Source organism: Felis catus, chromosome B4 (assembly GCF_018350175.1).
Source record: "Felis catus isolate Fca126 chromosome B4, F.catus_Fca126_mat1.0, whole genome shotgun sequence".
In the NCBI taxonomy this organism is placed as follows: Eukaryota; Metazoa; Chordata; class Mammalia; order Carnivora; family Felidae; genus Felis; species Felis catus.
In genome coordinates this window covers 43,213,625-43,240,970 of record NC_058374.1, presented here as the reverse complement: position 1 = coordinate 43,240,970, position 27,346 = coordinate 43,213,625, and the positions used below count along the sequence as shown (strand labels likewise).

At 43.0% G+C, this 27,346-nt stretch overlaps 1 protein-coding gene across 1 annotated transcript; it reads right to left on the bottom strand.

Annotated features, from left to right (window-relative positions):
* Positions 1 to 21,487: 21,487 nt before the first annotated feature.
* Positions 21,488 to 26,649, bottom strand: APOBEC1 (apolipoprotein B mRNA editing enzyme catalytic subunit 1). The gene is made up of 4 exons (XM_045062656.1): positions 26,604 to 26,649; positions 23,631 to 24,065; positions 22,613 to 22,731; positions 21,488 to 21,747 (listed from the first exon to the last, which is right to left on the bottom strand). The coding sequence occupies exons 1-4, from the start codon at positions 26,647 to 26,649 to the stop codon at positions 21,598 to 21,600; spliced, it is 750 nt and encodes a 249-aa protein (XP_044918591.1). The 3' UTR covers positions 21,488 to 21,597.
* Between the last annotated feature and the right edge of the window lie 697 nt (positions 26,650 to 27,346).

Below are 27,346 nucleotides of genomic sequence, written 5' to 3'. Positions count from 1 at the left end.
TATGAGGACTGACGAAGACGCGCTGAAAGTTAGTTGGTGCTTCAAGTCACACATCTGGAAACACAGATCCTTTTTAAAGAAGCCCATAGTTCAGAAAACACAACCACACATTTCGCGGGTAATCAGGTAACACTTGGAGAGGAGTTGCTTCCGTGTTAAAACCAGGCACCTGTTCTCCCCGATGGGTCTGTTGACTTGAACAGCATCAACCAGGCCAACAGGTTCCTACTTTATGTGATGCTTCTCTCAAAGAAATGTTCACTATTTAAGAGAGTGTGATAAAAAGAGAACAATATTGGGGAAGGATGACAGAGCATAGCAAAGAAAGAGTGTTTTATCCAGCAAAATGTAAGGGAGCCAGCCTATGGCACAGAGACTGCCTAGGTGTAACAACTATCCTTGACTGTGAGAAAAATAGTCAAAGCAACCACGTCACTGTGCAGTTATCTCCTGGAAACCCTTGCAATGCAGATAAATAGATCCACAGGACAAGTTGAATGCACAATCGTATTGTCCTACAAATACAAATGGGTGCCGGGGCCAGTCAGTAAAAGAATATAAGTTCTTTCAACAAACAGCTAAGACAATGGATATCTATAGGCAAAAGAATCAATTTGGATCTCTACCACATGCCATATATAAAAGTTAACTCAAAATTTATCAACTGCCTGCATGTAAGAACTACAGACTATAAAACCCTTAGGAGGAAACATAGGTGAAAATCTTCGTGACCTTGGATTTGACAACAGTCTCTAAAATATGACACCAACAGCACAAGCAACAAAAGGGGAAAAAAATAGAGAGATTGGATTTCATTAAAATGAGAAGCTTTTGCACATCAAAGGATAGTAGGAAGGAACTGAAGAGACAGCTTGCAAAATGGGAGGAAATATTTGCAAATAGTGAGTCTAGTATGCAGAATACATAAAGAACTCTTATAACCCATAACAAAAATCAACCTAATTAAAAATGACCAGAAGACTCAAATAGACATTTCTTCAAAGATGATACACACAAATGTCTAATAAGCACATGAAAGATACCCCTTAGTCATTAGGGAACATTCTTAGTCATTAGGGAAATGCAAATCAAAGCCACAATGAGATACCACTCATACAATTAGGATGGTTATCAACAACAAGAAAAGCAATAATAACAATTGTTGCTAAGGCTGTGGAGAAACGGGAACTTCTATGTATTAACTGGCAGAAATGTACAACTGTGAGGCCACTCTGGAAGACAGTTTGGTGGTTCCTCAAAAGAGAATAAAAGACAGAATTATTGCATGACCCAGCAATTGCACTTCTAGGCATTTATCCAAGGGATTAACGTTTTGTTTTTTGCTTTTAATTTAAGTAATCTCTAAACCCCACGTGGGGCTCAAACCTGTGACCCTAAGATCAAGAGTCTCACACTCTACCGACTGAGCCAGTCAAGCACCCCTACATCCAAGAGATTAAAAGCAGTGCTCACTTCGGCAGCACATATACCAAGAGGTTAAGAGCGTTGTGTGGAAACAAAAACTTGTAAGTGAGTGCTTACAGCGGGCGTATTCGTGCTAGAAAAGTAGGAACACCAAATGTCCATCAGGTGATGGGTGAATAAACAAACGTGGTATCTCCATCCAATGGTATCGTATTCGGTCATAAAAAGGAATGAGGTACGGATACATGCCACAACATGGACGAATCTTGGAAACATGATGCCAAATGAAAGAAAGCCAGACAGAAAATGCCACGCGTCATACGATTCTGCCTATTTGGGAGGTCCGGAGCAAGCAAACCCACAGAGGCAAAGCTTAGAGGTTGACAAGAGGGAGAAGGGCATGGAAATTACTGAACGCATACGGCGTTTCTTTGTGGGGTGACGAAAATGGTCTAGGATTCGATAGTCGTCGTGGTTGTGAGCCATTCTGAATGTCCCCCCAAACCACTAACTTGTATATTTTAAAGTGGCTAAGATTTGCGCGTGTGTGTGAATCGATAGATGAATTTACAAATGTGGATTTTACGTTATGTGAATTCTATCTCCGCTTTTGTTTATTTATTTATTTTTTAATGTTTTATTTATTTTTGAGAGAGAGAGAGACAAAGCGTGAGCAGGGGAGGGTCAGAGAGAGAGGGAGACACAGAGTCCGAAGCAGGCTCCAGGCTCTGAGCCGTCAGCACAGAGCCCGACGCGGGGCTCGAACCCACGAACCGCGAGATCATGACCTGAGCCGAAGTCGGACGCTCAACCGACTGAGCCACCCAGGCGCCCCTCCATCTCCACTTTTAAAACAAGTCAGTGATGGGGCGCCTGGGTGGCTCAGTCCGTTAAGCGTCCGACTTCAGCTCAGGTCACGATCTCACAGTCCGTGAGTTCGAGCCCCGCGTTGGGCTCTGGGCTGACGGCTCAGAGCCTGGAGCCTGTTTCCGATTCTGTGTCTCCCTCTCTCTCTCTGCCCCTCCCCCGTGCATGCTCTGTCTCTCTCTGTCTCAAAAATAAATAAACGTCAAAAAATAAAAAATAAAAAATAAAACAAGTCAGTGACTTTGGAGGTGAACCTGAATTTGAATTCTGTTTCTATGCGACAGCGGGCAAGATATGTTTAACCCATCTACAACTTTAATTTCCTATCTCTACATGGGTGACAACGTGAACTTTTCACATGTTTTTGTTAGGTATTAAATTAGAAGATAAGACAAAGCTGGTGCTCTCTCAATAACGAGCATTGCCACCCTTTCTGTTGGCAGGACAGAAACGTAAGACATCACCCTCGACATCACCCTCTACTCCCATATCCCGTCCTCCAGACTTTGTATGCTAAACACTTCTTGAATTTATTTACTTTTCTCTCCCTCCTCTACTAGTACCTAAGAAAGGGCAAAATAAACACCAAAACAAATGTAAAAATAGCCCTTGATAATCGAAAGCTGGTCCCACACTTAGAGCCGGGCCGTACTATTTTCGTATTGGACAGAAACAATCTCATAGGATACCAGCCTCAGACAAGTTCACTCGGACTGATAAAATGAGAGAAAGCAAAACCATTTCATAACTTGTCTGAGCCACCCCCAAAAATACCAAACACCGCCTCTCTGGGCTGGAAGGAATGACTGCTACCTCTTTGCCGATTACAGCTTTATCGTTGTTCCACTCAGCCCTCCCTAAAGATTTGACACACCCAGTTGTAGAATTGACCCCATTTCCTCATCATATCTAATCTAACACAAATCCCCAGGTTCTTAGACCCTCCCTCAAATCACCAAACCAAAGCCCAGATTCTGTAATTAAATTCCAAGCCATTTGGAAGTGGCTCAGTAAGAGAAAACACCCTCTGACTGAGAGACTTAATGGCTTCCCATGATGTGTCTTCTCCCTCACTACAAGAGTAATAAATCCCACTGGTTCAACTTCAGGAGCTGTGTCGCTCATGGTCTTTGGATGGAGGCCATTGACACATCTCAGCTGGAACTATCGACTTCTCTAGTCTATTGTAATAGTTATGATATTCACTAATTATTACATGCTAACTGAGAAGTTTCGAGGCCACTTTTAAGCCACTGGCTTGCGCAACGAAAATTTGAGTGAAGCAATGGCCCCCAGTTGACGCAAACAGGGTCATTAAGCGACCCACCTCAAAATCGCCAGAAGCCCCAGCGAACCAATCAGCTACTTACAACCAGGCAGTTTTCAAACAAGGGAAAATGCCCTATGTTCCCATACCTCCTCACTCTGCCCTCAGCTCTGTGGTCTCTCACCACTGCTTCGTGGCAGGGTATTCAATAAACTTCTCTTTAGTTTGCCTTGGGGTGAATTCTTTTAACGTCAGTGCGGTCGGCCCCCACCCAGTTGGGATGCCTCACGAGAAGCATTCTGTGGTGGTGAAGATATGGTTGGTTTTGTTTTGTTTGAGAGAGAGAAAGAGAGAGACAGAATATCCTAAGCAGGCTCCACACCCGACACAGAGCTCCATCCCATAACTCTGGGATCATGACCTGAGCCGAAATCAAGAGTTGGGTGCTCAACAGACTGAGCCACCCAGGCGTCCCATATGGTTGTTTTTAAGAAAGTTTCATGAGAGGGGCACCTGGCTGGCTCAGTCAGTAGAGTATGCCACTCTTGATCTCAAGATTGTGAGTTCAAACCCCGTGTTGAGTGTGGAGCTCCCTTAATTTTTTTTTTCATGAGAAATAAATGTTGGATCTGTTATTCATTCTTCCTAATATTTACTGATCAACTACTAGATGCATAGCATTGTGACCAACATAATGGAGACTATATATATATATATATATACACATATATATACATATACATATACATACATATACATATATATACATATATACACATACATATATACATATACATATACATATGCATATACATACACATACATACACATACACATACATATATATATATATATATATATATATATATATATATCTAGATAGATAGATAGATAGATATCCTTGTGTTCTAAAAACATTCCAAGGGTGCCTGGGGGGGGCTCAGTCCGTTAAGCGTCCAACTTCAGCTCAGGTCATGGTCTCGGAGTTTGTGGGTTCAGGTCGCGGTTCATTGGTTCAAGCCCCGTGTCCGGCTCTGTGCTGGCAGCTCAGAGACTGGAGCCTGCTTTCAGAGTCTGTGTCTCCCTCTGTCTCTGCCCCTCCCCTGCTCACACATACTCTCTCTCTCTCAAAAATAAACATTAAAAACATTTTTTTTTCTAAAAAATAAAAGCTTACGTTCCAGCCAGAAGGACTAGCCACATACATGAAAAAAATACTATATGTGGTTTTAAATGGGAGTTGGGGTACTTTCTGTCAGAGAAATGGCTACTTATAATATTTTAGAATTTAAATACATGTTCAATTTATTAAAGATACAAATCAAAGCACCTAACTCTTAAGCCTCTATTTCAAACTTCAAGATTATCTTATATGATTTACAAAGCTAATTTTGTATTAAATGAGAGCAACCACCATCTTAAGTTACGTTGTGTATTTTAATTTCTTTTTTTAATTTGAGAGAGAGAGAGAGCGCGCGCGGTGGAGTGGGACAGAGGGAGAGAGAAAAAGAGAGTCTTTAAGTTTTTTTTTTAGTTTATTTATTTATTTTGAGAGAGATAGAGACAGCGTGAGCAGGGGAGAGGCAGAGAGAGGTAGACAGAGAATCCCAAGCAGGCTCTGCACTATGCGTGCAGAGCCTGATGCGGGCTCAAATTCACGAACCATGAGATCGTGACCTGAGCCGAAACCAAGAGTCAGACTCTTAACAGACTGAACCAGGCGCCCCAGCATTATGTATTTTAATATGATGGCTTTTTAACCACTTTAAGTGCTTGACAAGGCAGGCGGACTTACAAGCAAATCTAACAGACAAAACCTATAAAATGTCAAAACAAATTTTGTCAACTATCCCAAACGTCTCAATACTCTTTTTTTTTTTTTTAATTTTGTTTTTCAACGTTTATTTATTTTTGGGACAGAGAGAGACAGAGCATGAATGGGGGAGGGGCAGAGAGAGAGGGAGACACAGAATCGGAAACAGGCTCCAGGCTCCGAGCCATCAGCCCAGAGCCTGACGAGGGGCTCGAACTCACGGACCGCGAGATCATGACCTGGCTGAAGTCGGACGCTTAACTGACTGTGCCACCCATGCGCCCCATGTCTCAATACTCTTTACAGGCTTAACTAAATTCCCTTAAACCGTTCAGCTTAAAAGGCCAAGATCTAATATGAGATTCTTTAGATCACCTTTGTATGCACATTATCCTGAACTACAAACAAAGTTATTAATATAATTGGTTTGACCTATTTTATCATCTACAGATTCAAGCCTGGACTTTTATAGGGTTGCAAAGTAGTTAATGTACTTAAGATGATAGAACTTAACATCTAAGATGGGCTGGACAATGACAGTGATATAGTTACTTTTCCATTACAACGTTTGAGATTCCAGACCAGCCATGGAATCTGAGAACGACATAGTTCCGGGTTTATTCTGTTACAGTAGGAATGGACCCATGGGCCCTTTTATAGGGTTGATTTGTTAACAGGAGATCTTCAGCTACTCTCAGCAACTAAATAATAGTTACCCAGTTTGGGTAGATGGAATTTGACACCCCCTACCATGTTGCTTCCATCACTACTTGGATTTAACTAATCTCCTCACTGATCGATTTGACTGTGAATTTTTTCCATAGTCTTGGCCGCCATTCTATAATCTAATGTTTGGAAGTTAAATTAATAATGCAACTACAATGCAGCTTGAGAAATTGCCAGTCACAATACGACTTAATGACAAATAAGTGTTAACAGTGATGCTTTGGATTTCTGGAAGGAAGAGATTATTGTGGGCTGAAGAAGCCAAGAAAAGATAGAGGTTGAAATTTACCTGGACCTTGGGAGAGATGTTAAATACTTCAGCATGTTTCCAAAAATCTCTGTGAATAAAGTGATGAATGGTTCAATAGTGACCTTTATAAATTCCGTTAAAAGTATCTTTTTTTTAAGTTTGTTTACTTTGAGAGAGAGCACATGGGGGCACGCAAATAGAGGAGGGCAGAGAGAGAGAGAAAGAACTCCAAGCAGGGTCCCTGTTGTCGGTGCAGTGCCCCATGAGGCTCAATCTCAGAGATCATGACCTTAGTGGAAATCTAGAGTCAGACGCACGATGGACTGAGCCACCCAGGTGGCTCATAAAAGTATTTTAAAAAAAATTTTTTTTTTTTTTTTGGAGAGAGAGAGACACAGAGTGTGAGTGTGCGGGAGGTGCAGAGAGAGAGGGAGACAAAATCCGAAGCAGGCTCCAGGCTCTGAGCTGTCAGCACAGAGCCCGACGCCAGGCTGAAACTCACAAACCGTGAGACCATGACCTGAGCTGAAGTCAGACGCTTAACTGACGGAGCCCCCCAGGCACCCCTATAGTATTTTAAATATATGTAACCTTTAACCTTACAATTTCGTTTCTAGGAAACGAATCTGAAGAAAGAAATCCCTCTCACTATCTGTACCCAAGGTTACATAGACAAGGGCATGTATGTATACAGCCCTGTAGTAGGGAGAAACTGTAAGTAATCAAGCCACTAGTGAGACGGTTAATTATAGAACAGTAGTAGGAGTCGGCAGCAATTGTAAAAGAATGCTGGAAATCTACACAAATGTATATAGGCAGAGGACCCCTCAGCGACAGTGGCCATCCCCTCCAGCCGCCCTCCGGGTAGACGAGGACGGCAAGCAGCAAACAGAAGCCGTCAGGTTCTTTCATATCAAAACAGCAAAACACCGAACAAGGGAGTGGAGGGAACCCCGTTCTTCACTATCGAAGCCACAGACAAGCCTTCCTGACACCCTGTAACCGCACCTTGCACCAAGTGGCAATTAAACTCCAAGCAGCCATTGACATAGGAAAATATCCAAAACATACTGCTAAGTGAAAAAAAAAAAAACTTTTAAAATGCTTCATAGAGTTTGATCTCATTTATGCTTTAATGGGTATGTATGTGTATATGTATACATACTTTTTTTTTACATATGCAGATACATATTCATAAATATACACTTAAGCAAAAGGGCTGAAGAGATAAAATCCGAACTATCAACTGTGGTTATATCCAGAGAGAAAATCTGTATGGGAGGAAGAAGGCACGGGAGAGGGAACTTTTTACTCCACATATTTCAGCAAAAGAAGTGTCACTGTAAATTTTTAATCGTTAAAATTTAAGCAAAGAAAATACCATTTAAAACGTAGGACTGATTGGGATGCATTACTTCATATTCTCCAGTGTTTATTTACTAACATATAGAATATTCCACCACTTTAAGGAATTGAGAACATTCCAGTAAAATAAGTCTAGCAAAGGCACGGGTCTTTCTCTGACTGTCTAAAAGCTTTCCTCCTACTACCGATGATTTATGAAATGCTTTTTAGAGGGTTGAGCCATCTGTAGGAAACAGTCCAGTAGAGTTGGGCCAGCAAAAGAGAAACAGAGATATATATTAACGGGTTGGCTTACATGACTGTAGGCTCAGCAAAACAAGTCTGGAATCTGAGTGCTGGCTGTCGGAAAGGGAGGGCTGGGACGTTAGGGCAGGAGCTGAGATGCTTCAGTCCCCAAGTGGAAGCATCTCTGTAGAAGCTCCCTTGTTCTTATATCCTTTAAACTAATTGGATCAGGCCCACCCAGATTATCTAGAAATCTAACCGTCAACTAATTATGGACCTGTAGGAATATCAACAAAATACCCCGAGTAACACCTAGGTTAGTCTTGGAGTAACTGGAGCCTAGCCAAGTTGACTCATAAAACACACATCACACGGGGCTCCTGCGTGGCCCAGTCAGTGAAGCATCCGACTTCGGCTCAGGTCATGATCTCACGGTTTGTGGGTTCGAGCCCTGCGTCAGGCTCTGTGCTGACCGCTCGGAGCCTGGAGCCTGCTTCAACTCTGTGTCTCCCCTCTCTGCACCTCCCCTGCTCATACTCTGTCTGTCTCTTAAAAATAGAAACATTAAAAAATATAATTAATAAAACCCCACATGTCACAGTATGTATATGTTAAAAGCAAAAACAAACAAAACTCCTTTTCCCCCCCCCAAAAAAGCTCCCCCCTGTTCACCTCCCTTATTTTTCTTTAAGATTGTATTTTATTTTTAATTTTTAAAAATGTTTATTTATTTATTTTGAGAGAGAAAAGAGACCGTGGGTAGAGGAAGGGCAGAGAGAGAGGGAGACAGAATCCCAAGCAGGCTCTGAGCTATTGGCACAGAGCCTGATGAGGGGCTCGATCCCACAAATTGTGAGATCATGACCTGAGCTGAAATCAAGAATTGGACGCTCAACGGACTAAGCCACCCAGGCGCCCCTTTAAGACGTTATTTTTAAGTATTCTCTACAGCCAACATTAGGCTCGAACTCACAACCCCGAGATCAAGAGTCTCATGCTCCACCAAATGAGCCGGCCAGGCAGGCATTCCTGTTCAGCTCCCAGCGATGTTTTCAAATTCCCCAAAGAGACACAGTTTAATGGCTTTACCTATCTTTTGGGCCGTTCAAAATACGTTTTGACTGAGTTGGTATCAGTGCGAATTAGAAATGAGAGGCATAAACCAGTTTACAGACTTAGAAGGGAGGAGTGATTAGATATGAACGTTGCAAAGGGGACAGTGAATTAAAAGCAAATCACAGATTTCTACACTGACTGGAGTATCACTCCTTGATGATAGTTGTCTTTGAAAGAAATACGTTGTCTCTGAACCCTTACGTCTCACCCAGTGGCCCCAGTTCTTGCCCAACCGGCTGTCTCTCTATCCCTTGACCCCATAAGCCTGACTTGTGCAGGTACCTCACACTTAAACTCTAAACTCAGAGCCCAAATCACAGCTCGCGTTTCTCGCCATCACCAGGACCCAACTGGGCTTATTTCTGTCCTGTCTATGCTCTAAACTTGGTCTCCTTGAATTACCTCAATTCTTAACTTTTCTTTTTTTATGCTTTATTTATTTCTGAGAAAAAGAGAGACAGAGCATGAGCGGGGGACGGGCAGAGAGAGAGGGAGACACAGAACCCGAAGCAGGCTCCAGGTTCCGAGCTGTCAGCACGGAGCTCGACTCGGGGCTCGAACCCACGAACTGTGAGATCATGACCTGAGCCGAAGTCGGACACCTAACCGACTGAATTCCCTCAATTCTAATCTCTGTTGTCCTAGGTTTTGAATCTGGTATTTGCACGTGGCTTCTCCTCTACTCAACCCTAGCTTAATTCTCCAGTTTCTAGTAAAAGTTGATTTTGGTGGGAGCAGAATTCTATCTCAAAACTCTAGAATCAAATTCCATTTTCTGGTGACTACAATCGATCGGGCTGGCCACATTTCTTCCAAGCAGAAGGAGAGGAGTCATTTGTCTCTGTATCATCTATCTTCTGAGCACTTACTAGTTTGCCAAACACTGTGGTAGGTCCTCCTGTTACAAGGATAATGAGAAATAGTCTTTCCCTTTAAAAAGCCCCTAGAGGAGGGGCGCCTGGGTGGCACAGTCGGTTAAGTGACTGACTTTGGCTCAGGTCACGATCTCACAGTTTGTGATTTTAAGCCCCACATTGGGCTCTCTGCTCTCAACACAGTGCCCGCTTTAGAGCCTCTGTCTCCCTCTCTACCCCTCCCCAGCTCGTGCTCCCTTTCTCCCTCTCAAAAAAATAAACATAAAAAAGAAAGAAAGAAGAAAGAAAGAAAGAAAGAAAGAAAGAAAGAAAGAAAGAAAGAAAGAAAAGCCCCTAGAGGAGAGAGAGACCAATAACCCACAATTGCACACAATTTGACACAAGTACACAGACATATGTATGGAGGAGGTTATTTTATTTTTTATTTTTGGTTATTGTCTTTTTTATTTGTATTTTTTAATATAATTTATTGTCAAGTTGCCTAATATACAGTGTATACAGCGTCCTCTTGGTTTCAAGGGTCGATTCCCGTGATTTATCACTTACGAACAACACCCAGTGCTCATCCCAACAAGTGCCCTCCTCAATGCCCATCACCCATTTTCCCCCCTCCCCCCGCACCCCCATCAACGGAGGAGGTTATTTTAATTAGCTTGAGGTGCCAAAGAAGGCTTCCTAGAGCAGAATACCCAGGAGCTTAATATTTTTAAGTTTTAAATACCTTTTTAATTAAAATATTATGCACATAGAGGAAAGCGCATGAATCACGAGTGACAGTTTGAGGATTTTCAAGAATGTACAACAAACACCAAGATGAAGAAATAGAATGTTACTGGCATTCCAAAAACTCCCCTCACGCCCCCTCTCAGTCCTCTTACTTACATTAAAAGAAGTTAGGGGGACGCCTGGGTGACTCAATCGGCTAAGCGTCTGACTCTTGATCTTGGCTCAGGTCATGATCTGGCGCAGTTCATGGCTTCAAGCCCCATGTCAGGCTGTGCACTGACAGCATAGAACCTGCTGGGATCTCTCTCTCCTCCTCTGTCTGCCCCTCCCCTGTTCTCACTCACTCTATCTCAAAATAAGTAAATAAAATAAACTTTAAAAAAGTAAGTTAGGAGTGAAAAGTGGTGAGGATACACTTGGCAAGAAGAATAATATGTTTAAAGATTGAAAGGTTTAGGGGCGCCTGGGTGGCTCAGTCGGTTGAGCACCTGACTTTGGCTCAGGACATGATCTTGCGGTCTGTGAGTTAGAGCCCCGTGCTGGGCTCTGTGCTGACAGCTCAGAGCTTGGAGCCCGTTTCGGATTCTGTGTCTCCCTCTCTCTCTGGCCCTTGCCCGTTCATGCTCTGTCTCTCTCTGTCTCAAAAATAAATAAACATTAAAAGAAATTTTTAAAAAATTACAAAAAAAAAATGCCATACTCCAGTTTCTCTTGAATTTTTAAAAAATGTTTTATTATTTATTTTGGAGAGAGAGGAACTCACGAACCTTCAGATTATGACCAGAGCCGAAGTCGGATGCTCAACCGATGAGCCACCCACCCAGGCATCCCTGGTTTCTCTTGAGATGGAATAAATCTTTCATCTTTTACTAAAAACAAAACAAAACGAAACGAAACCAAAAACCAAAAACAAAACAGCAAAATCATAGCATGCCAATTGGCCATTACTTAACTTATACATAAATGTAATGTTGCATATAAATACAAGCAACTGATACACAGTAGGGTCCCCTGTATTGTGCATATCTTAAAACTCTTTTGTGTATTATAATATTTTGATAGCTTAAGAAACCTTTCCGGGGTCGTCTGTCTGGCTCAACTGGTAGAGCATGTGACTCTTGATCTCAGGGTCATGAGTTTGAGCCCCACATTAAGTGTAGAAATTACTTTTTTTTTTTAATTTTTTTTTAACGTTTATTTATTTTTGAGACAGAGAGAGACAGAGCATGAACAGGGGAGGGGCAGAGAGAGAGGGAGACACAGAATCCGAAGCAGGCTCCAGACTCTGAGCTGTCAGCACAGAGCCCGGCGCGGGGCTCAAACTCACAGACCGTGAGATCATGACCTGAGCCGAAGTCGGATGCTTAACCGACCAAGCTACCCAGGCGCCCCTAGAAATTACTTTAAAAAAATTTAAATTAAAACAAAACAGAACAACACTTTCTAGCTGGGAAGAGGCTGTCCCTTCCTGAGGCTTGCCAGTTCTTAGAGATAGCAAGGGCTCAGCATGTCCTTGACATACAAACTCACAAATCCACAACCACACTTCCTTTATTTGGCCCCTACATCCCAGGAGGCAAAATTCCTCTCTTTCATCCCAGGAATGGGGGGGGGGGGGAGGGGGAACTAAGGACCAGTTCTATAGGTTAGAGCCCAACAAAATTATTCAAACTAGATAGTCCTCAACTGTTTACCCTACCCTGCTTTACCTTTCCCCCTGGAAACTCCAATAAAGGCTCTCCCCTAGGGGTGTCTGGGTAGATCAGGTGGTTAAGCGTCTGACTTAACTTTGGCTCAGGTCACGATCTCACAGTTCATGAGTTCAAGTCCCTCAAGGGGCTCTGCAGCCATAGCAAAGACCCTGCTTGGGATTCTCCCTCTCCCTCGCTCTCTGCCCCTCCCCCATGTGCTCTCTCTCTCTCTCAAAATAAGTAAAAATAAACTTTAAAAAAAACAAGACCTAGACCTTCTGTTTCCTGCTATCTTCTTTTTTTTTTTTTTTTTTTTTTTTAATGTTTATTATTTTTGAGATAGAGACAGAGAGCAAGCAGGGAAGGGGCAGAGAGAGAGGGAGACACAGAATCGGAAGCAGGCTCCAGGCTCTGAGCTGTCAGCACAGAGCCCGACGCGGGGCTCAAACTCACAGACCGCCAGATCATGACCTGAGCTGTAATTGGCTGCCCAACCGACTGAGCCACCCAGGCACCACTGTTCCCTCCAATCTTCTGCCTCCTGACCACTCCAATGTTCTTTCACGAGGCCCTTTGTGGCATTCTGTACCTCCTATCTCTAGAACCTGTGAATATAATAAGTTTTTCCTGAGTTTCTCAGTCTTCTCTTGTGGCTGCACTTGACCGATCGTCTCATAAAAGAATATAAAGCACCAACAGAGGACTGCCTCGGGCCTACAGATGTTAAAATAGTTCCTAGCGATCCCCTTGATCCGTCCCTCATGATTCTGTCTCCTACATGCCTCCTTCCCAAAGCCAAGAGTGCATCTAGTTGGTGATCCTGAAAATGCCCCCACCTCCCACCCAGGTCATACACGGCACTGGGCATTTATTCTCTTCTGCCCCTGACAAGGTCTCTTGTTTTATCAAACATGGAGAGCAGAGTCTTATCATTCTCAGGTTTGACATTCTCTGGTTGAAGGAGAGAGCAGAATACGCCACCCCCAAATATGCCACTTGGGCATATTGATTATTGTGAATCAAAAGGTACCTGAGAAACAGCTGGTGCAAAGACACTCTGACCCTCTTGTCCCCCGAAGCAGGAAATAAATCTCTCATATAAAAGGCACCCTTCCCACCAGAGACAGGGAATGTAGGGCCAGGAAGGCTGTATAAACAAAAACTGTTAGTTCTTCAACAATTCACTACCCCGGGCACCTGGGTGGCTCAGTTGGTTAAGCGTCCAACTTCAGCTCAGGTCATGATCTCACAGCTTGTGAGTTCGAGGCCCGAATCAGGCTCTGTGCTGACAGCTCAGAGCCTGGAACCTGCTTCAGATTGTGTGTCTCCCTCTCTCTCTGCCCCTCCCCTGCTCACACTCTGTCTCTCTCTCTCTCTCAAAAATAAATGAACATTAAAAAAAATTTTTTTAAGAAAAAAATGCCTTAAAATGATATATAAAGCTTTACTGAAGGCTGAAAAGTTTATTACCTTGTGGTATAAGGATATTTGGAGGAAACGTGACTGTCCATGGAAATGTGATTTGGGATAAAGCTAGGAAAACAGTTCAAACATTTCTCTCTTCAGGGATCTGGATGTTCAGGAAGGGGAATTTTCCTTATTATTTTAAGACTCTAGACTATTCTACCTCTATTGGTCACCTGGCTATATAATCTCTCATAAGCTCTCATTTTATATCATTATTCTACAAAACACTGTGCAAGTCCTCTACTTAATGACCAATCAGAACCTGGGACAATATCCCCGCCATTTATCTCTCAGGGAATATGATTGACTCACCAAGCTTACCTTCACAGAAATCCCATGGAATAATTTACTCCTCCACCAAGAGTATACCATAGTGCAGCCGTTAAAGCTTCGTCCTAGGAACTTGCTCAAATTAGTGCGCACTATCACAAGCCCAGGAAGAGCTACAGACCATCCACCAGCTTTTCTAAGATATTTGATAAGTTGTATCATAAAGTGAAAGTATCAAGTACTAACAGAAAATCCAAGCTAGAGAAACTAACTGGCTTGCTTCTTCGTATGTCTCCCTTCCTTCCAGTCCAAGCTGGAAGACTGCCCACCCCTCTTTTAAAGCTTTTAAATGGTGATTGAGTTAATAAGCCTCTTAGATTCTCTTCTCCAACAACCCCTTCTCTATTCAGATACACCCTTGCTGAATGTGGTAGCTCACCAACTAGCACCCAGTCTCAATAAAAACGAAAAAGAGTAGATGCTTGAGAAAATACTGGCCTTGGCCATCTCTAACACTTGATACAGTGGGAAAGGCACGTGACCCAAAGAGAGGAGGGATCTGGTTGATGGCACTCCATAGTTGGGTATACAAGAGGCGTACCTGGATCCCATTCCATCCAGGCATCCAAGTTGAGGGCTGGTGTCTCCTTTATTTATTTATTAGCAAACTAATACATGCATCCACCTGCTGGCTCACAAAGACAATTCACCCAATATTGCCAATGCCTACAAACCTGGGAAAAGCAAGAAGGTATTTCCCACTGATTTGATAAAAATGTTCAGAACCCTGGCAGCAACAGATATACACTTTAACTATTTACAAGGAGAGAACAGGCCTTAAGGGAGCCAAAAAGAGACAGTGAAGTGTCCTGGGGCTAGTATTGAGAGACAAGGGGAAGGTGTGATTATCAGGATCTGGACAGGTCAGCTGCGCAGAGGCCAGCTCAGGACAGAACTGGTCCGAAGTCACACACCATCGGAGACAGAGGCACAAGGCCTGGCTAGGCTTATGCATAGCAAGCTGTTCTAATCTTTGGACCATGAAGTCTGTACAGCACAAATAACCACCTCTCAGTGTTAATCAAATAAAATCTGCCCCTAGGGTTTTAAAGCTGTCACGGTCCACGAAATTTGGTTTCTTTTTCCTTCTAATTTAGATCCCACAGGGACTTCACGTACCCTTTATCGTAGATGAGATCCAAATCCAAAATGAAGCCCAGAGGTATAGAGAATATTGAGACCAGTGAGCTTACAGAAGTTTGGAAAGGCCTCCATAAAGATTGGTGACGTTGACTTAGAGTCTTAAAAACACAAAACCAATGATGGAATGATAAAATGAGAAAGAACTTGTAGTGATCATCTACTTGGAGTACAAACTCTCACACTTTTTTTTTTCCTCCTAAGAAAGTTATAATATGAGGGGCGCCTGGATGCCTCAGTGGGTAGAGTTTGCGACCCTTGAACTCAGGGTGGTGGGTTCAAGCCCCATGTTAGGCACGGAGCATACTTAAACTTTTTAAAAATTAAAAAGAAGAAGAAGAAGAAGAAGAAGAAGAAGAAGAAGAAGAAGAAAGTTACAATACTATTCCCAACAAAATGTTTTCACACTGGCTCACACAAAGATTTCATAAGTACATACTACAAAATAAATAGGCAATAACTTATATGGCAATGGAAGCTTAAGCTTCCATTCTATCCTGTGTCCCAGGATGGCTCAGCTGTCCCATAATTTTAATTTATTCAAGTCACTGTTAACTCTTTCTTTGCCGCAGTGCCTGGTACTCTCAGTGCTCTCATTTAGGCTTCTCTTGACAACGAGTGTATTCTTTTTTTTTTTTTTTTTTTTTTTTTTTAGAGACAGAGAGCCCACCAGCAAGCAGAGGAGGGGCAGAGGGAAAGGGAGAGAGAGAATCTTAGGCAGGCTTCATGCCCAGACAGAGCCTGACAAGGGGCTGGATCTCACAACCCATCACGAGACCATGACCTGAGGCGGAAATCAAGAGACAGACACTTAACCAACTGAGCCACCCAGGTGCCCATATCCAGTGCATTCTTATATGAACATTTGTACTTAGTCTCTGATGATTTAAGTTTGGGAAACACTGCATTGCCAGTTTCAGAAGATGCCGGTTCTCAGCAAGTATAGGGTGAAGCCAAGTGACTATCGTTAATACAAGAAACATGAATAGCATCCTTCCTATTATATTGTGTCAAAATTATGTACGTTTTTATGGGCAGGTCAAAAATTATTATCTGAGTGTGTAACACAGGTACACACATCTGCGTGTTCTGGGATGAGAAGGTAGTTTTTCAGGAAGTGACTCCCCCAGTTTGTGGGTTCCCTTGTCTCCAGCTTTGACTTCGGTTCCTATGGTGTTCGTTTTCTCTTTAATAATTAGGCGATGAAGCAGGGCTTTCTAAGCACACGGAAATGGTTCTGTCTCGGAAAACTAACTTTACACATTAAAGAGTATATCTTTCATGATAAAGGATCCGACGTTTAGAAATGTTAGATCAAGGGGTGCCTGGGTGGCTCAGTCGGTTAAGCGTCCGACTTTGGCCCAGGTCATGATCTCACGGTTTGTGAGTTCGTTCGAGCTCGGCGCTGGGCTCCGTGCTGACGGTGCAGAGTCTGCTTGGGATTCTGTCTCCCTCTTTCTCTGCCCCTCCCCTGCTCACTCTCTATCCCTTTCAAAATAAATACATAAACATACATATATATATTAGGTCAAACAATGAGTCACTGTTAGGGTACTGATCTCAGATATAATGAAAGGATATACGGTTATATTAACTAGCAGGGGGATATTTTTGAATTGTAAACTCTGGAGGGAAATAGATCTGATATGTAAAGAAAGCTGTAGGAAATGCTCTTTTTGTCACAAACAACTGCTTCCTGTTTAAGTGAGGCAGCATACTGGCATGATGACAAGGAACTTAAACTCTGGAGGCAGAGTCATTTAAAACATAACAGCTAGGGGCGCCTGGGTGGCGCAGTCGGTTAAGCGTCCGACTTCAGCCAGGTCACCATCTCGCGGTCCGTGAGTTCGAGCCCCGCGTCGGGCTCTGGGCTGATGGCTCAGAGTCTGGAGCCTGTTTCTGATTCTGTGCCTCCCTCTCTCTCTGCCCCTCCCCCGTTCATGCTCTGTCTCTCTCTGTCCCAAAAATAAACGTTGAAAAAAAAAAAATTTAAAAAAAAAAATAAAAGAATAAAACGTAGCAGCTATGTGACCATGGTCAAATCATTTGAACTTTCTGTTTGTTTTCTCATTTATAAGAAGGGAATAATAATAGTACTTACTTGATGGGACAGCTGCTACATATATTATGTATATGTAAATGAGCTCACATATAGAAACAACTTATAACAGTCCCTCGTACATGATGAGTCCTGTATATATTTGCTGTTTTTATTATTTTCCCCCATTCAACCCAGTACATATAATCAAATATTTATAAAATTTGTTTGCCCCTACTTATTTACCAAGCTACCTCTACTAATTATACTGAAACTTGTAGGTTTCCCAAACATCCATGGTATAATTGGGGGGCTGGGGGGAGGGGGAAACATTTAATCTGGAACTTTGAAGCTCAAGAAGAAAAAAGTCAGGATTGGAGGCATAGTTGTAGAATAATGAATAATAATACCTTTCATCTATTGAGTGCTTATTATAGTCCAGGGTGTTCTAAATGCTTTCCGTGTAAATCTCATTCGATTCTCCCAGTGACCCTATGATATAAGTACTTTATTATCCCCATTTGGAGGAGGGAATGGAAGCAAACAGGTGAAGTAACTTGCCCCACGTCACACGGCAGGAAGTAAGACCCAGAATTTGAGCAGTCTGGAGGCTCCAGTTTGTTCTCTTAACTACCAGACATCATGTTATCATGTAAAATTTATATATTAGCGTCTGGGCTAATATCCAGGGAATATAACAGTGCAACCAGACTAGCTATCTGAATGGCTGGTGCTCTGTTCTGATTAACTTGGTGCTTGGATGATATCATTTGTTAATATATTATTATGACGATCACTTCTGATTATGGGTGGTGGTTAAAGCCATGGAAATGGATGAGATCTTCGGAGAAGTGTGTTTTTATAGTATGAGAAAACTAATATTTTGAGCACCATGAAAGCAAAGGTAGGCTCTGTTTTAGTCACTACTATGCTCCCAAATTGGTTTTACTCAATCTCTGCAAATACGTAAAGGAAGAAAAAGACCGAAGACCGTCTATCGATGTCCTTAGCGTAGGTTTTCCAAAGGAGTTGAGGAGCAAAAGATAAATAAAGTAAATAAAGTAATAAAGTAAATAAAATAATGAGTATACACGATTATTCCGAGAAACTTGGCTGGGAAGAAATGGACCAGGTGACAGCACCACACGACTGGAAAATAAAAGACGACGTGCCTTTTTTATCTGGCATTTACAGCCTCATTAATGACATTTTGAAAAATTCGAACAGACCTTTAAGAATTCCACAAAATTATTCTAAAGCTCATCTACCACTCAAAGAAACCTGTGAGAACACCAAGAAAAGTTCTGAAACCCGTAAGAACACCAACCAAACAGCAAGACAACAATGGGGGCTTACCCCTCAGTTACTTGACCTCCTCCACCTTTCTACTTTTCTGTTCTGACTCAACCACAGGCTTGCTTGGTCACACCCTCAGCGACATTATCAATTGCAGCTACTCTGCTTTCAAAATAGTTAATCCGTTCGGTGTCTGACCGTCACATACTATTCTTCAAGCTTGATTGTTCAAATACGCCCACGATCCCTATTTAATGATCCTATCGAGATTTCCAGTTGGTGGACCATTCTGACTTTTCCCAACCCGCCAGCCTTCTCCTTAGTTTTCTTTCTCACCCAGCTAACTCAAACTCATCTGAAGCTTTGTGGCCCCTGGCTTTTTTATTTTTATTTTTTTTACATTTATTTATTTTTCAGAAACAGTGAGACAAAGCGTGAGGGGGGGAGGGAAGACACAGAATCTGAAGCAGAGTCCAGGCTCCGAGCCAGCGGTCAGCACAGAGCCCTATGCGGGGCTCGAACCCACACACTGTGAGATCACGACCTGAGCCGAAGTCAGTCACTTAACCAACTGAGCCACCCAGGTGCCCCAACTTTCACAGTAGTTTAAAAAAAAATGCTTAGACAGGCTTCACTGAGATACCTAATAAGTTCCCAGCCCCTCTTTTGGCCTCCCAAAAGACTGCCTTGTATCTCCACGCCAACCCAGGAAGACAAGTGAGCAAGTGACTGAGCCAGTCTGACTCCATTATGAAAACTGGGGAGATCCTAGTTACTGGTGTATCCTGAGTGCTCAAACAAAATGTTTTAAAACTTAAGTAATTTTTTAAAAAAGCACACTGACTTTTAGCCCCACAGTGTTCCTTGTCTGACCCCGGCTAAATTGTATAATATTTCAGCTTCCTAGTCTCTTCATGCGGCAAGCACTTTATATGTTCACCAAACTCCATTTTCTTCTCCTCCTGGACTGTGTTTCTGTCTTTCTTAGAGCTGGGTGGGGCCACACGATTGATTTTTGGTTAGTGGAATTGGGTCAAAAGTGACGTTTGCCATATCCAGTCCTTGATTCTAAAAACTCTTTCGTGCAGCTTAACGCTTTCTTGTCTCTTCTCTATCCCCTCCTGTGTATGCTGTCTCCTATGAGATGGCCGAATGTGGAGAATTCAGTAGAGAGTTCCAAGGCCATAGGAGATGGTGGAGTCACCAGATGGAAGGAATCTGGGTCCCTGAGTAACTGCAGGCAGCAAGAACATCCTCACCCGATTTACATTAGGCTTCAGTGTGAGCAAGAAATAACCCTTTTTTGTGTATAACTGCTCCAAGTTTAAAAGGCTGCTAATTACAACAGTACATCATCCTATAAATTTGGGCTAATAGATCGTCTATTAAATCTTAGGATGTTCTGAGTCAGAATCAAATAAAAACTTGTTCTTTGTTTCCCTTGAGCATCTCAGAAATTGGCTTCATGAAATTGTTTGTCCTAAAAACACACAGCAAAAGTCCCTACCGTTAAAAGCCAAGATGGCTTCCAATTATTCTCATCTCCTGGGATCCAAGCCCTTGTGTAGTCCCCTCCCACACTGAATCATGGCTGGCTGGTGTTACCAATAGAAGACCGCAGAAGAAATAGCGTATGATTCCAAGACTCAGGCATTAAAGATACGGCAATTTCCACCTTGGTCTCTCTTCGATGCTTGCTCTGTAGAAAGCCTGGTGTCGGGTCGTGAGGACAGCTGAGCAGCCCTGTGGAGAGGGCTACCTACATGGCAAGGAACAGACTTCCCATCAACCACTAGCCTCTACTTTCCACCCACGTGAATGTGCCACTCGGGAAGCATATTCTCCGGCCTCAGTCAAGCCTGAGGATGACAGCAGTCCTGGCTGACAGCTTGACAGAAACCTCACGAGAGACCCTGAGCCACAAACACACTGATAAGTTGCACCCGAATTCCTGATGAAGCTGACATGATAAATATTTACTGTTGCTTTAAGCCACAAAGTACTAGAATAATTTGTGATACAGCAGTGGATGACACGACCTGTGATACTACTGTTTGTTAAAATTCCTAGACTCTTTTATTTTTTAATTTTTTTGTAACGTTTTATTTATTTTTGAGACAGGGAGAGACAGAGCATGAACAGGGGAGGGTCAGAGAGAGAGGGAGACACAGAATCTGAAACAGGCTCCAGGCTCTGAGCGGTCAGCACAGAGCCTGACGCGGGGCTCGAACTCACGGACCGGGAGATCATGACCTGAGCCGAAGTCCGCCGCTTAACCGACTGAGCCACCCAGGCGCCCCCCTAGATTCTTTTTTTAATCTCTTTTTTTTCCCCTTCAGCGTTGTTGAGACGTAGTAACATACAATGTTGTGTAAGTTTAAGGTGTACAACATAATAATTTGATATAATATATATTGCAAACTGATTACTACAATAAGGTGAGTAAACGCATTCATCACCTCATAGTTACAGGTGTGTGTGCGTGTGTGTGTGTGTGTGTGTGTGTGTATAATACACATCACATCTTCTTTATCCATTCCTGGTGATGGACACTTAGGTTGTTTGCATGTCTTGGCTACTGGAGACAATGTTGCAATGAACATGGGGTGCAGATACCTCTTTGAGATAGTGATTTTATTTCCTTCAGATATATGGTGTATAGAAACACAAGCTGAAAATTTCTACATTCCAATGGCATTCTCTTTTTCGTGGGGCATCAGTGCCTGCTACTGAAACAGAGTACGCAGGAATCATTCTTTTTTTTTTTTAATTTTTTAATTTTTGAGAGAGAGAGACAGAGCATGAGGCAGGGAGGGGCAGAGAGAGGGACACAGAATCGCAAGCAGGTGCCAGGCTCTGAGCTGTCAGCACAGAGCCCTGCGCGGGGCTTGAACTCATGGACTGTGAGATCATGACCTGAGCCGAAGTTGGACGCCCAATCAGCTGAACCACCCAGGCGCCCCACAAGGAATCATTCCATTCATCTCCAAGTCACAGGAAGTTGTATCAACCCTGTAGCTAAAAGGATATGGGGGGGAATCATTTGGTAATGGCAATTTTGAAGAGTAAGTCTGAACAATGTAAGCTGATTCTGACATCTTCTTAAAATCTTTAAGCAGGGAGGGAGACTCTGGAAGGAAAGAAAAGAATAATATTTTTCTTGATACTATTGTAACCACAAACATTTTAAAACATTAGTTGGAAGTTTATTGAGCAACTTTCAAGAGAATACAAATGGGACACCTACATTTCTTCAATAGGATGACACACATCAATATGGGAAAAGAGAATATCTGGAATTCTGTAGAGCCAGTAAGTGTTGTAATAATAATAATAATAATAATAATAATATCAAGTTAATGTGGAGTCCATGTATATCTTAAACCAGTTTATCTGTTCCCTTCTCTCATTTATTTCCTACAGAGATTGTCTTGTTCTTCTCGCATTTTCTTTTTTGTTTGTTTTAAGTTTACTTATTTTGAGACAGAGAGAGAGAAAGAGAGAGAGCGGGGAAGGGGCAGAGAGAGAGGAAGAGAGAGAATCCCAAGCAGGCCACACGCTGTCAGCCCAGAGCCGGATGAGGGGCTCGGTCTCACCAACCGTGAGGTCATGACCTGAGCCAAAAGCCAAAATCAGGAGTCTGACTGAACCCCTCAGATGCCCCATTCTCACACTTTCTTAAGGTACGTCAAGAAGTTAAATAACTAAATTTCAATACAAATGACAAAGAGATGGTGAAGAAAAGACATATCAATTTATCAGAAAAGAAGTTTGAAGAAGGATGTTTCTTTTGGTATCATAATCTTTGTCCCTTAATGTGACCGACTAGAGGGGCTCCTGGCTGGCTCAGTTGGAGGATCATGCAAGTGTTGATCTCAGGGTCATAGGTTCGAGCCCTGTGTTGGGTGTAGAGATTACTTAAATAAACAAAACCTAATAAAATAAAATAAAATAAAATAAAATAAAATAAAATAAAATAAAATAAAATAACTTACTAGAATTATGCAGTGCAGTTCCAGTGCATACAGCTTCATCCATACAACAGGGTATCTGGGCCAGTGATCTTCTTCCCCAGGTGGGTAGTTGACAAAATTCCTCCAGCAGTGATCATACTCTAAGGAGACACAAATCTTGGTTCATTCAGCTAACAGAGCACAAAGTTACTTTAAAGAGAGCCCAGCTTATAGATACACATTATATAAAACCCGTCAACCTATTTGCTGTTGGAGATGGACTAACCTCCCCCTGAATCCCTAAAAACAACAACATAGTTTATTCCAAGATGGCTGACGGGTCACCATGGCAGGTGCAGGCATGGGGAAGAGAGCCCTCTTTTTCATATTCTCCTTGCTGTGAATATCAGACCTGGTCCTTTCTCATGTTATTTTGGACTTTCACTTCTTCTTCTTCTTCTTTTTTTTTTTTTAAACATTTATTCATTTTTGAGAGATAGAAAGAGACGGAGCGGCAGTGGGGGGAGGGCAGAGATCAGAGAGAAACACAGAATCCAAGCTGTCAGGACAGAGTCTGATGCAGGGCTTGAACCCACGAACTGCCAGATCATGACCTGAGCCAAAGTTGGACACTTAACTGAGCTAGCCAGGCACTCTTTAAAGTTTATTTATCTATTTAGGAGAGAGAGAGAGAGAGAGAGAGGGAGGGAGGGAGGGAGAGAGCACAGTGGGGGAGGGACAGAGGGAGAGAGAGAGAGAGGGAGGGAGGGAGAGAGCACAGTGGGGGAGGGACAGAGAGAGACAGAGACAGAGACAGAGACAGAGGATCTGAAGCAGGTTCTGTGCTGACAGCAGAGAGCCCGATGCCGGGCTCGAACTCACGAACTGCTAGATCCCGCCCTGAGCCCAAGTCAGACACTTAACGGACTGAGCCACCCAGGCGCCCCCAGACTTTCACTTCTGAGACTTCCGAAGTGGGATAGTCACTCTTCTGGCCTAGAAACATGCTACCAGCACAGTCTCGCATCAACACTTAAGGTCCTCTGTTTGTTGTTTTTACCTGGGACTCTCATAATCTGGACGGTCACACCACTGTTGACGAGGTCCCTGAGTCCTTGCCGGTTTTGTTGATCCAGGTGCCAGAAAAGCCGAGATACGTAAATAACCAGAGTCACGCTAGGGTGTTGACTCAAAAATCCTCTGATAGCCTTGGAGCATTCCCAACAGGGACTCCAGGACAGGAACCAGGTGATGGAACAGCTGACGGAGGGGCAAAAATGCCTTTCTGAAGTAAATTTTTCTATAAAATTGAGCTCAACGTGGTTGGCGGTGTTTCTGCCCGAGTTTCGCCAGATCCTATGGCTTGTGCCCCACTTAATTTCATAGAGCAGACAGGCCTCTTTGCGGAGTTCTCTGGGGTCAAAGAAGACTTCAAACTCCCGGGGTTCAATTCTTCTCCTGAAACACAAACAGCGCCCCCGTGCTATCAGGCAATCTTTAGAGGGACCCTAGGAATGATTTCGTGTTCCCCTCGCCTATCACACAGATCTCAAACATGACATCTCAGGACACTTTCTTTTCTAATCTGTCTCCCAAAGTTATCTAGGTGGCACCTCACGTCATGGAGTTACCACTCTCTCTATACCGTCGCTTGGTAGTTTTGAATTCAGGCATAAATATGTACAGACGCCACGTTCCGATCCCTACGCCTCAACGTTCCTCAGTGGACTCTAACTAAATTTTAGGTAGGAGCCTCAAACTGCCAACAAGATCCTGTTGCCAAGCCTGAAGACAGAAGAAGCCTCAGGCTTCCTCGGCATGAAATTCTGCACACTAATTCCTCATAAGAAAAAAATTCAAATTGCTCCCAGTGGCGTCTTTATTTATTTATTTTTTTAAAGATTTTTGTCTTTAACAGTCTCTACACCCAGTGTGGGGCTCAGACTTACCACACCAAGACCAAGAGTCACATGCTCCACGGACGGAGCCAGCCAGGCGCCCCGCCCAATGACATCTGTAGATTTAATACTTTCCACGTCTCAGAGCTGTAACTCAGGGGAAACTCAAGATCGTGATGAGTACTCTTCTTTGCCATATGGTTGAGTCATCAACTTATTACATCCCAATATTTCCACTCATCCCTAAAGTATTACATTTATTGACCACATAGATCAGTCCTCCCACCCATCGTGAGATAATTTATTCCCTGACAAAAGTCCCCCTGTTATAATGCTACGTCTGAAAAATGGGAATGTAGTATAAAATAAAAAGACGAACTCAAAGTGACAAATGAGTTCTCTGGACCTTTCGCTAATGGCTATCAGGTCGTGTGATTTAAACAGAGAAGTATGAAGATAAAACAGTAACAGAACAAAGCTGGAAGGTAATTTATTTAAACAGAAACCAAAAGACATACAAACAAAGATATAGGAAGCAATAATCATAGGGCGCCTGGGTGGCTCAGTCAGCTGAGCATCCAACTCGTGGGCCCACAGCAGGCTCCGCATGGAGCCGGCTTGGGATTCTCTCTGTCTGCCCCCAGCCCCTAGCTCGTGTGTGTGCTCTCTCTCTCTCTCAAAATAAAAAAATAAACTTTTAAAAAAGCAATAGTTATAGAGAATGAAGTTAGAAAAGGCAAAAGGTGGGGCGCCTGGGTGGTTCAGTCGGTTGAGAGTCCGACTTCGGCTCGGGTCATGATCTCGTGGTTTGTGGGTTCGAGCCCCGCATCGGGCTCTGTGCTGACAGTTCAGAGCCTGGAGCCTGCTTCGGATTCTGTGTCTCCCTCTCTCTCTCTGCCCCTCCCCCGCTTGTGCTCTCTCTCTCTCTCTCTCTCTCTCTCAAAAATAAATAAATAAATGTAAGAAATAAAATTTTAAGAAAAAGAAAGAAAAGGCAAAAGGAAAGAGTGGGAACATGATACAACAAGAAAGGAAAAATGGAAAGCTATAGTCCTACAGCTCTTAAATCTACTTTTTCTTGCTGAATTAAATGCTCACTATGGTAGTATTCTTTTCTTTTTTTTTAATGTTTATTTATTTTGGAGAGAGGCAGAGAGAGAGCAGAGGAAAGGCAGAGAGAGGGGACACAGAATCCAAAGCAGGCTCCAGGCTCTGAGCGGTCAGCCCAGAGCCTGATGCGGGGCTCGAACTCACCAACTGTGAGATCATTACCTGAACTGCACTCGGATGCTTAACCAACTGAGCCACCCAGGTGCTCCTATGATAATATCAGTCTTACCTCAAGGTGGCATCTCCAGCGGAAGGCCCTGTTGACCAAGAGACAATTATGTCAAATAACACCCACACACATATTTAGCTCAGAAAAATACTCAGTTTTTCTAAACCTGCAAACCATATCAGAAAATGGGGTTAAGGGGCGCCTGGGTGGCTCAGTCGGTTGAGGGTCCGACTTCAGCTCAGGTCACCATCTCACGGTTCGTGAGTTCGAGCCCCGCGTCAGGCTCTGGGCTGATAGCTCAGAGCCTGGAGCCTGTTTCCGATTCTGTGTCTCCTTCTCTCTCTGCCCCTCCCCTATTCATGCTCTGTCTCTCTCTGTCTCAAAAATAAATAAACAAAAAAATTAAAAAAAAAAAGAAAATGGGGTTAAAAGAGTCTCTCCTATATTAATTGGATAGGACCCTCAAGAAAAGCCACATTTTTTTTAAGTTTTTTTTTTTTTAATTTTTTTTTTCAACGTTTATTTATTTTTGGGACAGAGAGAGACAGAGCATGAACGGGGGAGGGGCAGAGAGAGAGGGAGACACAGAATCGGAAACAGGCTCCAGGCTCTGAGCCATCAGCCCAGAGCCCGACGCGGGGCTCGAACTCACGGACCGCGAGATCGTGACCTGGCTGAAGTCGGACGCTTAACCGACTGGGCCGCCCAGGCGCCCCGAAAAGCCACATTTTTAAGGGCTCTGCCAAAAATCTATTTGCCCAATCCCAAACCAGAAAATCCTCCTTCAGGCTCCAGCAAGAATGATCAAGTGCAATGAGACAGTCATTCCTCAGAGGCTCCTATGTGTAATTTCTACCTGCTTCCACAGCACCCTGTACGTCCTTCGTCACAACAATTATCATGTTACATATATATATATATATATATATATATATATATATATATATTATGGAGCTATTTTTCTTATATTTTATTTATTTTTTAATTTACATCCAAGTTAGTTAACATAGAGTGCCACAATGACTTCAGGAGTAGATTCCAGTGATTCATCCCCTAGCTATGACACCCAGTTACACCTAGGTATCACTAGGTATAAGGTAGGTATAAGTTATATCTAGGTATAAGCACCCAGTGCTCATCCCAAGCGACTTCCTTAATACTCCTTACCCATTTAGCCCATCCCCCTCCCACAACCCCTCCAGCAACCCTCAGTTTGTTCTCTATATTTAAGAGTCTCTTCTGTTTTGTCCCCCTCCCTGTTTTTATATTATTTTTGCTTCCCTTCCCTTACGTTCATCTGGTTTGTCTCTTAAAGTCCTCATATGAGTGTAGTCATGTGATTTTTGTCTTTCTCTGACTGACTAATTTCACTTAGCGTAATACCCTCCAGTTCCATCCACGTAGTTGCGAATGGCAAGATTTCATTCTTTTTGATTGTCGAATAATAGTCCATTGTATACATATATACCACATCTTCTTTATCCATTCATCCATCGATGGACATTTGGGCTCTCTCCATACTTTGGCTATTGTTGATAGTGCTGCTATAAACATGGGGGTGCATGTGCCCCTTCAAAACAGCACCCCTGTATCCCTTGG